The 13,882-nt window shown below is 35.0% G+C and overlaps 1 protein-coding gene across 1 annotated transcript; it reads left to right on the plus strand.

Moving 5' to 3' along the window:
* Window positions 1-11,189: 11,189 nt before the first annotated feature.
* LOC129945297 (uncharacterized) lies at window positions 11,190-13,378 on the plus strand. The gene is made up of 5 exons (XM_056054952.1): window positions 11,190-11,725; window positions 11,852-12,314; window positions 12,363-12,955; window positions 13,038-13,306; window positions 13,368-13,378. Exons 1-5 carry the CDS (start codon window positions 11,190-11,192, stop codon window positions 13,376-13,378), a joined length of 1,872 nt encoding a protein of 623 aa, XP_055910927.1.
* The last annotated feature ends 504 nt before the right edge of the window (window positions 13,379-13,882 follow it).

Genomic DNA, 13,882 nt, shown 5'->3' on the forward strand with positions numbered 1-13,882 from the left:
TAAGAAGGTTACGATTTTCAAGATATTTCTTGAGATAATAATTAATCAGCGTTTACATGACCTTGGAAAGAAGGGATGTAAGTGCAATCGGTTGGTAATTTGACGGTGAGTAAAATTCGCCTTTTTTGGGGAGCCCATCCCTAATGCAGTTTTTCATTCGCTCGGAACTAAACCTGGGGAGTAGGACAGATAAAAAAGCTTACGCAGTGGTTTTGCTAGCGTTTGAGAACACCTCTTCAGAACAATGTGGGGGAAACCAACTGGACCAGCGGATTTATGAATGTTGAGATCTTTAAGAACTCTCGCCACAGTACGACTGTGAAAAAAGATTGGTCCAATAAAATCACTAACTCACTCAAGTACAGGCGGAGCCATAACACTAGCTGGCAGAGTTGAATGGGCGGCGAACTGCCTAGCAAAGAGATTTGCTTTCTTTAAGGAGCTAACAAATGGAGTGTTATTCACAACGAGCGTAGGAACCGAGGAAGAGGAAGAATTCATCATATTTTTAAGAAATTACCAAAAATGTTGACGGCCTTTGTGACATTGCAGTATTTTTGACGTAATTTTTCATGTGTAAATTTGTTCCGTCGAATTCGGGAGCTGAAAGCCTTCCTGGCTTGCTTGAACTTACTCAGTTGAATTATCTTTAAAACAACGGAAACTTACCTTCTTGACCCTAATAAACTCTTTACAGCTCGCCTCAAACAATGCGCTTTTCTCAGATTGATGCTTTTAACTCTATTCGGGATAAAAGTTCTCATTCCAAGGAGAATTAAACTTGTGATCATATCAGCGCTGGCGTTGACGTCACTATCGAGGAAGCATAGTGACCAGTTAAAGATCCTACAATAATTATTGAGACCGTCCCACTTGGCTTTCTCGTATTGCCAAACGGTTCTCTTAAGAGAACGACCTACCACGTCCGATCTTCGAGTGGACTGGTTGACCAGCTGAGTTAGGCGGTTTAACTCAGCGAAGATCTCAGCATACACTCCTTCGGATGTTGTCTGGCCTTAATTTTAAAGCCATGAAGAATTTTGTACATTGAAATCGCCCGTAACAACGATTTCAGTGCGAGATAGGACGAAACAATTCTTTGAATAAAGTCAGACAGAGCATCAAATTCACGTGAAGTTGATACTCTTTCTAAATTTGGGCTTCGGTAAAGGAAGCAATAGTGAATGATTTGCTTATTTATGGAAAATTTAAAACACATGAAATTAAAGAAAGAATTGGTGCAAAAACCATATTGAGGTAAGAGCTGGTAAGCTAATGTATTCGGAGAGGCCATGGTGGGAAAAGAATATAAGCACCATTCTATACCCATGAATAAAAAATTCAGTAGGATCGGTATCCTCACCTACTTGGGGTTCACTCAGTGCCAAAACAGCTGACCTGTTTAAAGCAGTATGAAAGTATACAGAAAGAAAATTCGCTCTAACCTTACGAATTATTACAATAATCTACCCTGACATTTCCAGCCATTGCAAATAAAAGAATAGCAAATAACCAAAACGAAAGATTAATATTATGACACTGTCAATACTTTGTTTGATTTAAATTTAAATTATCATAACGTCTAAATAAATTATTACTGACTTTGAAAAGCTTAAACATCTGTGACATTTGTGAACGTTTGAAAAGTGTAGAGCCGCTATTGTTAGAATAATGTCCTTCGCAGCTTCTTTGGTTGAAAGGCATCCGAAATATTTCTTTCTTCATAATTTTGGTGCTTTCACTTTTACATGATATAGACTCTGTCCATGATTTTGTCTTTAGTTGTTTTCCAAGCCATCCAATTCAGGATGAAATAAGTTTTTAACGTTCAACCTATAACAGTACCCAATGAGGTTAATGGTCTAGCCAAGGTCGTTCTCAATAAAATATAGACTGATAGACAGCCTGAAATTCATACGTAACACTAAATGTTTCCTGCTGCGTTTGAAGCTCTTGTGGATTGATATCGGAATAGCTTCGAAAATTATGTATCATGGCCAAGGCCCCTTCAACACATACAAGTCATTGTCGTTTCCGTTCAGCTCATAGGTTAGCTGAAATGTACAGATAAAGGATTAAGTCCCTAGGCAAAATTTACCTAAATTTCGGGGGATTTAAAAAAAAAGAAACGAGTTATCGTAAGGGACTTGAAGTTGATAATCTTGGATTCTTATGCGAACTCTTAAAGTCAAACTAAGATTTTCCTTTTTGTCAACCTACGAGTGTAAGTTCTTTGGAGTTAGTTAAATGGTCTTAAATCAAAAATGACATTTAAGGTTTCAAATCTGGCGTAACAGCTTTTTTGGGTCTTTCGTTTAATACCAACGACTTGAATCTAGAAGAACTGCTAAATTTACCATTTATTTAGTTAATAAGATAAACAAAAATCTCATTTGAATATTGAGGTCTTAATTTCTGACTTAAGTCAATTTTGCCTAACGTCAAAGAGTTCATAACTCAATCAACCAGGGGAGTAAAATTTATTTAGTGACTTTAGTAGATTCTAATTCAACAATTTCAACAAATGTTACATTTGCAGAATGCCACATGTTTCGAATGAAGGTGATATGGCTGACTTTGTTTCAGAAGACATTCCATCAGATGGTAAAAGTATTTGCAGCTTAGACCTAGACGATTACAAAAAAAATACCAGCTATCACGGTGCTTGGTGACTAACCTATCAACCTCCAACCAAAATTTGTTGATAATTTTTCCTTAGAAGATGATGAACCATTGTCTAATTTAGTTAGCAGTTTTAGTCGTCATAAAACTTCAAATTTCTTAGGCTCAAAAAATATTATGTTGGAACCGAAGTGGAAAAAAAAATTCAAAATGGTGGAACCAAGTGAATTTTCTGGAGATGTAGATATACCAGATAATATAACAGGTATGGAGAGTGTTTTGGTCAGATAATCTTGTTGAACTAATTTGTTTTCAAACATGATAAAATTCAAAGGGCGTAACTTTCTAAAGCAGTATACGCCAAAAAAGCGTTGAATGAAGTATGCGGAGTCTGGATATTGTTTAGATTTTGAATTATACACAAGAAAAATAGGAAACATAGTTCAGACTGATCTCAGCGGCAAAGTAGTTCGAACATTTTTTGAAAATTTAAAGTCGAAGAATCATAGAGTATTCTTTGATAATTATTTTAATAGCTACGCCCTACAGGTAGCCTTACTGAAAGACAATATATTAGCATGTGGAACTGTGAATTTTAATCGTAAATATCTGCCGAAACTGATAGAAGACAAAAATTTGACACGAGGCCAGTTTGAATTTAAGGTAAGCGATACGAATGTCACAAAGATCTGTTTTAATTCTAACTAACTATTATGACCTGACAAAAACAGGTGTTGTGTGTGGTAGAGAACGTAATGGGGACATGACTAAAGTGACTTGTCCAGATGACGCAATATAATAATTGTATGAATTATGTGGATAAATTTGACCAACTAAAAAGCATATATGCCATCGACAGGGAATCCCACCAATGGTGGCATCTAATTTTTGTCCACTTTTTGGACTGCGCTGTCGTAAATGCCTTTTCGCTTTACAAAGAACTCCGAAAGAAATATCACCCAGAATTAGATTTACTAAATACAAAAGACTTAACAAGAACTGTGCACGAAGGGATCCTATTACAAGAAAGACAAAAAGAAATTCAAATTTTGGACGTACCCTCAACAGTAATGGGTCTTCCTGCCCAGTGCCTGTCTCCATAAAACACCACAACCATCAGTTTCTATCGAATTACTGCCGGAAAGCAATTTACACCAACCAATGATTGCTTTCAATTATGGAAACCAATGATTATTGTAACTGGGCCTTTTGAACAGTAATCATAGAAATACAAACTGACCAATAATTAAGCACAACTTTGACAGATATAGCATCAACAAATATGGCCACCATAGACTGTCAAAGTTGGAAATCCCAATTGAAAAATTCTTGTGAAATGAGTATATTACTTTATATCTCAAAACTTAAATTTGAAAACAACTTTTAAACAAACTTTGACAAGTATTTAGACAAAAATCACTTCATCTAAAAACCTCCCTTGAACATCTTAAATATCCACTTATAATCACGTACTTTTATTTTTAATAATAGTTGTAAGCTTTAGCTGGTACCGCAGAGTTCAAAACATTGCTTTACAAGTATCGCATGTGTTTTACTACATGCATTTAAAATGTTAAGTCACATGAAGATTTTTAAGTCATTTTTAATGACACAACAAAAATCCAATTTCCCTTTGTATTAAAAAATAAAAAACTGAATAAATTAAAAAACATAAAAATGCTTTCCTAAGAAACAAACAACAAAACCGTCAGCTTCGTTGTCGTCAAGAGACAAGAGCTAGAGCAACCTTCAGCCATTCAACCAGCCTTATCCATCTATTCTTTTATCCGCAACAAATCCGCCAACAAAGTGATAGGTTACACCATCCTCCTCAAGACCCAGACTACAAGTAGTACACCAGGCCATCAGAGTATAGAAAAAGTTGTTTGCGGGGCTTCCTTATAAAATATAAAATAAAACTGTTGCCTTCTGCATCACATCGCTCGGCAAGTGGCAAGTGTGAAAATGACTCCCTTGACTATGATTGAAGCGATTAGTAAAACACTTTATTTTACAACATAAATTAACCACAGCAATGACATGGATTATGGGTTGTTTTGTTGTGTAGTTAAGATTGCTGATAAAAACGTATCCCTTATATCCTTTTTTTTTCAGTCGGTCCCTGTGGTGCTTTAAGTATTTTTATTACAAATTTATTGAAGAGGGAAAACAAAAAGTACTTATAATGTTGAACATCGTCCGGCATACTCGACAACTTACATCGTGTAAAAATCATCAAGACTCTTAATAATTTTACACGAATTTCAGTCTCATACCTCGCGGTTATTGAAGTTTTCGAAAGAAATATGTTTTATTCCAATTACACACGTGATTGTAATAAAATCGCACAATATTCTCTCGCCTTTTGCTAAATTTAATGTAATCCTTATTGAAATAAATCCTCTTTATTTGTCTAAAACTCGGAGAGGGGGGGGGGAAACAACAACAACAAATCTACTCCAAATGATTACATACTCACATGCACGTCTGGCCATTTGCGTTAAATTCTTTTCTATTTTGTACCTTGTGGAAATACGATTATTAAAAATACATATTCGAATTTTCGTATCTATACAAAATATCTAGGATTCTACCTTCACTACATACTTTCGTACACTCCAAATCATAAGGATAGAAGCAGTAGAAGAATCAACGGTGTATGTTGAGCTTCCGACCACATCAGGGGTGCTATAAAACCTCAGACATTTTTATTAAAACTGTAATTTTGATTTTGCTTCATTTTCCTTTCTACCGTTTTTTTTTTTGTAAAAATATTTGTTTTTTATGAATTAAGTTTTTTATGTTTTTAAAAAAGTATATGAACTGTTATGTTAGAATACAAATTTGATGTTGTCCTTGAAAGAATTTTTTTTTAAATTTATTCCTGTCTGGGGTGTTATGCCACCCCTGTTGTGGTCGGAAGGTTAAGGGTTAAGGCCGTCATAGAAGTTTTGAAAAATCGTTTTTTTTTAACTTAAATGGTCCCCTGGAATCTCAAAAACGTTCTCCTATAACAGGATGGGGAGGAAAACCCCCACTCTCGTTTTTTTATAATTTATCTCAATATTTTAAGTTGGCCAGTTGCATAATTCTTCTAGTTTTTCTCTGAAAATATCTGGAAACTTTCCTGACACTGTTTAGGGTTTTTACCTGCCTAAAACATTGCTCAGGCTTGTACATTAAAGTTTTGGGCAAATTTAAATTTTAAGACAGTACAATTTTGTCCGTTAAAAATCAAAAATCCGCATTTTTAAAATCGGCTCTGCATTTGACAGTACGGCCGAAGCTGCACTCGAAGGTATACTGATGAACATTCCTAAATGCGCGAGTGTTACGGTGGAACTGTTTAAGGGGAGGAATGCAGCTGGCTATTTCACTAGGGCATAAACCGTTAAAATAACGGTAAAAAAGGGTCAGACAAAAATCTTATGACGATTTTATCACTTATCAATTTAAATGCTCTACCTTCAATACTATCCAAGAGGCTTAAGAAAGTTGCAGGAGCACCAGCCCAGATATGGGAGTTATACTCAAGCTTTCGACATATGTAAGTCTTGTAGATAACAGCCAGATTATAAGGGGTGAAATGTTTCTTGCATCGCCCAAGGAAACTCAAATATCTTGCGGCATTTTTGGCGACATCGCGTATGTGATCGTTCCACAAAAGGTGGTTGGTGACACACATACCGAGAATATCGAGGTGTTCAGTCTCATTGATGAAAGTGCCATCCATGGATAATGGCAATGGGGGTAAATCCCGCTTCACCGATACAACAAGACAGCATTGGGTTTTCGAAGCATTAAATTCCACGCGTTTTTTTATTGCCAATTGTACAATGCTGTTTAAGTCGGAATTATATGAGCTTATGACTATAAGAGGGTAAGAGTACTATCGTCAGCGAAACAATGTATTGGATAAGAAGTGTCAGATATTAGATCATTAATAAACATGAGAAAGAGTGTTGGAGATAAGACAGAGCCCTGGGGCACACCAGCATTTATTTTGTGGTTGTCAGACTTGAATCCATCCAATACAACTTGTATTGAACGATTCAAAAAGTAATTACTAATTCATGAAAACCGAAAGCCCACATTTTCGATAAGAGAGCCTGATGCCAAACCCTTTCAAATGCTTTTGAAATATCAGGTGCAATAATCTTACTTTCTCCAAAGCGATAAAAAGATATGCTTCACTGTTAGGTGAGATGAACCATGAGATCACCAGTGGACCGTACTGACGGTCTTAAGAAGCTTTCGATATTCAAGACATTTCTTGAGCTGATAATTAATCAGCGTTTCCATGACCTTGAAAAGAAGGGTTGTAAGTGCAATTGGTCGGCAATAAGAGGGTAAGCTTTCTTTTTTGAGGATAGCCTGGACAAATGCAATTTTCCATCCGCTCGATACGAGACCTGAGGAGTAGGACAGATAAAAAACTAATGAAGTGGTTTAAATAGCGCTGAATTTAAAAATTAAAATGTAAAACTTATATAATTAAGCACTAAGTAACTGCATACAAATATTTCGTATGAACAAAATTATTGTCAACAAAACCACTGTAACGATCTTAGAAGTTAAATAGCGTTTAGGTTTTAGACGATAATTATCTAAAGATATTTTGTAGAAGAATTTCTTACGTTGACAATAAATCATTACAATATAGTTAACATTTTAGAAGATGTGTGCGCGATTGCCTTGAAGGTGGACATACTCCTCGAATACCAAGATCTTCTTCGCTTTTGATAGGTTATTTTAAAAAGTAAGTAAATTAATTTAATAATTGAAAAAAATGGTTGGGAAAAACCATTTAAATCGGAAGAAATGGGATTATAAAGGGTTTTTCAATAAGGACTTAAACAATTCGAAAGCGTACATCGTAGCTTCAAGTGGTTAATCTTGTGAATACCACAAACTTTACGCAAAATATGCGCGAATTGGTTATGAGCCATGAAAATTTTTTAAGAAAGCCTTAGATTTCACTGATTTGGATAGATCACAACGTACGAAAGAACGGCAGCGATATTTAAGACAAATCAACCAACCCGTTGTTTCACCGGCACGAATATGTCGACTTAAAAATACGACGAAAAGTTGCAGTTAAAATGTTTAAAGTTGCCTTCATTCACTTTTGGAAAGAAATGTTTATAGACGTGGCGTTTACAAATGATATTAAAGTTGTTAAGTCCAAATTTAGTACAATAAAATAAAACGAAAAAAAAGGGATAATCAAACATCATTTTGGTCTTATAAACATTGTTTAGGACGACTTTTTCGGTAGCATCTTAGATCTTATAATTACAATAGTATGAAAACTTCTACCGAAATTGTCAAGCATTTCATTTTCTAAAATGCTTGTCTAATCATTGTTTTTGAAAGTTTATATTTTTTTTTTTTTTTGAAACGTCTAGGATTTAGCCTAGTTGTCCAATCTTGCACCAACAAGTTTAACATCTTATCAGTTTCTATTTTGAAAACAAAAATAATTAAGACATGATTTAGAAGACGGGGTGGTTAAAAATGAGTTTCAGTACAAACCCTTTCTTAACATCTAAAATTCCAATTACTTAACATCATTTTAGGTAATTGATCTGAAATTTGTGATACTATCTTTATAATTGGTTCCAGAAATCAATTTTTTTTACTGGAGTGGATGAAACAACTTTTTTGAACTTACTTTATTCTGTTCACTTTTAATTTAATTTCAAATAACTGCTGAGCGGTTTGCAATTTCTGACCTCTATCTACGAAACGATTAAGTGTATGACAAAAAAAGATTGCGACAAAAATGTTGGACTAATAGAAACGGGATAAAAACGAAAAAGAGGGTTTCGCGAATATTGGTGATCCATAACTTATGTCTTATTTTACAGGTAGACTTTGGCCAAATTTATTAACAATTGTTATCTGTAATGCTATACATTGCTTCATGATGTTTTGAAGAAAAACCTCTTCTTTCCCTTAAAGAGCTGATGATGTGGAATTTTCAAGAATGCTTATTTTATAAAAAAAACTTATGAAAAGTTGCTTCTTCTAACAAAAATGTTCACATAAATACGAGTACATTCAAGAGAAACAATTGTTTCGTCATAAGAAACTGCTTTTTACCAATTTTATTTTTAATATTCAATAAACTTCATAACTTCTTTGACTTGGTCCTTTAAAATTGCTCTGCATAAAACGTTGGTAGATTAAGTTTAACTTTTCAAAAATACCTGCTTCTATCTTAATGAGTTAGAGTGTATGTATACCTATGCTCGTATAACAAAAGGATTTCAAGCACACTATGTTGGACCGATGCCAAAATGTGTACTTGTTGCAGATTTACACACTAACTTTCGCCCTGTTTTGTACAAGTACTCTATACTTCTATAGAAAGCTATAGAAAAAGTATACACAGTGAAAACGAGTATTTTCTGCCAAAAAGACAAAAGGATATTATTTAGTATTTACTCATTCACACGAGCATCCACTGATGCCAGTGAATTGTGATTCATGCAGCTCACACACCTCTCGTGCGCTCTAAAAACCTGCTAACAGTTGGTAGGTTTTCTAGGTATAAGGTAGAAGGTATGTATAGGCAAAACTCTGGAAATTGAGAATGGGCAAATTTGTTATGCGAGTTCCCTAGGGATGCGACTTTCACGAGTCATCCTCATCCTCATCGTCGTCATCGTCCTTTCGTCCTCGGCGTCGTTATCTACTACAACCGAGACCGACACGATAGCGGAAGAAGAATCCTTCCCGAGATCGTGGTTGGCATTGTTTGCGTTCATTCTTCGTTTTATATATTTTCCAACATACAAAATGTTGGATTTTAAATTATGAAGTTTTTCTTATATGTATGTATGGTATGTATGTCACATCACAGTGATGCTATTGTGCATGGAAAATAATGAGCAGTCGAGCGTTATGGGAATAAAAATTCTTCTATTTACGGTATAGGTATTGATGAAGAGGATAACATCATATTTTTACGAGTTTTTTCAATCCTGGCTCTTAAGGGTAATAAACTGAACTTCAATGTTAAAATTTATGAAACAAAAAAGTGAAAAGTAATTAACATTTTACGATACGTATCGTAATGTCGTTAATATAGATCCATTAGGTAATGAAACATAAAATTTGCATGCCAATAGATCATTAAAGAAATGTGTTAGATTTTAAACTTGTATATTATTATTCCATGTTGCTAATGTCAAGGCCAATGTATCTCTTTAAAATTGAGTGACATTTATTTTCTTAAAGTTTTGATAAACAAGGATGGAAACTTTGAAACAGGTGGGTCAAAAGAAGTCATGTAGTGGTCCACATTTGGTGTTACGTTTTAATGACATTATCCGAAGGGATCTTTCATGCGAAAGTGTTCGATTGACCTCACCAAGGGTCGACACATGTTTTCTTGACAATCACCTTGGAAAGCTTCCGTAGAACAAACAAATTTTACGGTCGTGGGTCCCGCAATCTCAGGAGAGAAACGAATCGACCGAAAGTCTAGCGGGTTAAATTTTTAACTCTTTATAGCCAACCACAAACTACAAGAAAATATGAAAAATCGATCCTTCCTCTTCCTTGTCTTCCTTTCTTCTCAAAAATGCCTTCCTCACAAATGTTGTTTGGCTTATCAGATTTTTATTTTATTAACACCCAAAACCAACTACCACGATTTTTCTTCTTTTTTTTCCTTCTTTAAAAATGTTCACTACTTTTACTTGCTTTTCACGACCTCATTCTCCTTCGCATCTCTAAAAAGTGCCTATTCATGGCGAACATCGCTCATCCAAGAGGTCACGACAAGTATGCCATCCTACTCTGACCTTTTGTTATGATTTGGTTTTCTCTGTCGGTCTCACTGCGACACCCGGCTTTTTTGCTGGAATGCATACCGATTTCAAACACCAGTCTCTTAATGGACGAGTTCAGTTCTTATCCATCGAATCCAAGTGGTCTAAAAAAAGTAAACGAAAAATTATTGAGAGTTCGCGAATAAAATCCCCCAGCCCAAACCAGTTCAGTTTAATAACTTGAGGAAAGAGTTCTTGTAATTGGGAACCTTCGCATTTCTCAACCAAGATTGAGTTTCAGGGTCCGATAGTCCATAATTTAGACTCTAAACCCTTAAACTTTCGTGCAGACCATTTTAGGGGAAGGGAAAACACATCGCAAGGTCGACTTCCCTACTATTCCGACACTTTGGGTTGGGCATTAAGTCATACTAATTTAAGCCATAGTAACATAACGGAGAGCAACAAAAATGTTGGGTGATGTATAATGTCCCATCTCTATATCAAAATGAACATTAAAATGAATGACTAAGCATAACATAATCGGCTAGCGTGGTGGTCTCGCTTTTTGATAGTTTTTCTTGGTCTTCCAGTTCACTTTGTAAGCTCAAATAAAGAACACTGAAATATTAATAAAAGTCTTTCAATAATATAACATGGCGCAGTCGCTTTAAAGAACTTAAAAAAAAAAGAAAGGAAAAACGTTTTAACAAAAAAAAAATAATAATAATCTAGTAAAAACTATATAAAACTTACTATACCTACTAAATATTAATTTAAAATACAATGGCAAATTGTGACTTTCAAAAGCCCGGCCCCTTACTTTTGGATGGAAATGTCAAAGAGAATTGGCGCAAATTTAATAACATGTGGAAAATATATACGGTGGCTACAAAAACGAACACGGAAAGTGAGGCTATCCAGACTGCTAGATTTTTATCATGTGCTGGAGAAAAGGCCATTGAAATATTTCAAACACTTCCTTTAGCTGAATCTAAAAAAACTAAAATTAATGAAGTAATAGAAGCGTTTGAAGCGTATTGCATGCCAAGGAGCAACGTGGTCTACGAGCGATATATATTTTTCTCACGAAACCAAAAAGAAGGAGAGCCATTTGAACAGTTTTTATCTGATATCATTAAATTGGCAGAAAGCTGTGATTTTGATTGCCAAAAGGAGGACATGATCAGAGATCGAATCGTCATGGGTATTGCAGAGCAAAACATTCGATTGCAACTTTTGAAGACAGACAACCTGGACCTGACTAAAGCCAAGGAGCTTTGTCGCGTGGCGGAGCAAGCAAGTATGCAAGCTCAACAGATGCAAGGAGAACGAGGATCAATTGCAGTAATAGCAAATAAAAATCGTCAACAAAAAAAATACAATAATAGTTCTAATCTTAATTTCAATAGCAATGTTTCTAAATCTCCATCTTATTCTAATTCTAGATTTCCAAATAATGTGACGAAGAGGAGAGACCACCTAACTAGCGAAGAACAAAGACCTTCGAGTTCGGGAAAAAATATAAACATTATTGGATGCGACAAGTGTAAAAGAAATCATATTCCAAATCGCTGTCCAGCTTTTGGACAAAGATGTTTGAGATGTGGCAAGTATAATCATTTTGCCTTAGCATGTAGATTTAAGAGTGTAAATGACATTAACAGTAACGAAATTACTCATGAAGATGATGAGGATGACTCATATATTGATTCGGTTGAGGTGGTCGGTTTTAGTTCAGTTGGTGACATTTATTCGATAAATCAGGTTCGACAAAGTTGCAGGAGTTGGTATGAAAATATCGCGGTAGAAAATAGTTTAATTAAATTTAAATTGGACAGTGGGGCTGATGTTAACGTTATACCACTAAAAGAAGTTCAAAAGTTGAATTTAGAACATAAAATAAGACAGGTAAGAACAAAATTAGAGGCATATGGTGGTTCTTATATTCCTACAAAGGGTTTAGTTAGTCTTCAAGTTCAGTATAAAAATAAAATTGTTGATGCAGATTTCATGGTAGTTGGTTGTGATTCAAAACCATTGTTAGGGCTTAGTTCATGTGTGGACTTAGGGTTGATTCAAAGAGTAAATGAGGTTAGCAACATTGGTCAATTTATTCATAAAAATAATGACGTTTTTTCGGGCGATGGACGATTCCCAGATAAATGCTCATTAGAATTGAAACCAGATAGTTATTCTGTGAGTAAGCCACCGAGGCGAATACCAATAGGCATGAGGCAAAAAGTTAGAGAAGCACTAGAGACCATGGAACGTCGTGGAATAATCAGTAAGCGTGATCAACCTTCAGCATGGTCACACCAGCTAGTAGTTGTTGAGAAGGCTAATGGATCCTTGAGATTATGTCTTGACCCAAGTGCCCTTAACATGAACTTGAAAGACGAGCACTTCATAATTCCTACACTGGATGATTTTTGTGACGCAATGCGGGAGCTTAAGTACTTTTCTGTTTTTGATTTAAAGGAGGGCTTCTGGCAGCTTGGCTTGTGTGAAAAATCGAAAGAATTGACAGTTTTTAGTACGCCATTTGGATCGTACCAATATAATGTTCTACCTTTTGGTATCCAAAACGGCTCCAGAAAAGTTTCAAAAATTAAACTCTAAATATTTTGCCAGTTTACCTGGCACATTTGTTTACATTGATGATGTCATCGTTGGAGGAAAAACTAAAAAAGAGCATGATGAAAATGTTGAGAGAGTATTAAAAAGAGCTCGTGAAGTAAACGTTAAATTTAATAGAGATAAACTGCAGCTTTGCGTAAATAAGGTTAGATATTTGGGTCATGTTTTTACTGGTGATACAATTTCTCCAGATCCAAGTCGAGTTGAAGCTATTATAAACCTAAAAGAACCACAAGACAGAAAACAATTAGAAAGTGTTATGGGTATGTTCAATTATCTTCGTTCTTTTATACCTAATTTTTCAAACTTAAATTCACCCCTTAGGGAATTGTTAAGAAAAAATGTTGAATTTCAGTGGTCTTCAAGCCACAGCCAAGTTTTTAAAGATATGAAAGATACTCTTGCCAAACATTCAATCCTTCACGTTTTTGATCCAAAGAAACAAATTTTGATTCAGACTGATGCTTCCAAAAATGGGTTAGGATGTTGTCTTTTTCAAGAAGGTAAGCCGGTAGCATACGCTTCTAAAAGCTTGACTGACACTGAAACAAGGTACGCACAAATAGAAAAAGAATTATTGGCTGTTGTCTACGCCTGTGAGAAATTCAAACATTACATTTATGGTTATTACTTCACCATAAATTCTGATCATAAACCATTGGTTTCTTTGGTTAAAAAAGATGTTGGTGAAATTCATTCGACTCGTCTACAACGTATGAAATTGAAACTCTCAAAATATGATTTTGATATTAAGTTTGTTCCGGGAAAGTTCTTATACGTGGCAGATTTGTTATCACGTAATTTTATAAATGATCCTATAGTTGATATAGAATCATCAT

Source organism: Eupeodes corollae, chromosome 2 (genome assembly GCF_945859685.1).
Source record: "Eupeodes corollae chromosome 2, idEupCoro1.1, whole genome shotgun sequence".
NCBI classification, from domain to species: Eukaryota; Metazoa; Arthropoda; class Insecta; order Diptera; family Syrphidae; genus Eupeodes; species Eupeodes corollae.

Coding starts and splice junctions, on each gene's coding strand:
- LOC129945297 (XM_056054952.1), top strand. CDS start 11,190: ATGGCAAATTGTGACTTTCAAAAGCCCGGCCCCTTACTTTTGGATGGA. Junction 11,726..11,851: donor AGTATGCAAGCTCAACAGAT/GCAAGGAGAACG, acceptor TTCTAATTCTAG/ATTTCCAAATAATGTGACGA. Junction 12,315..12,362: donor TAGAACATAAAATAAGACAG/GTAAGAACAAAA, acceptor ATTCCTACAAAG/GGTTTAGTTAGTCTTCAAGT.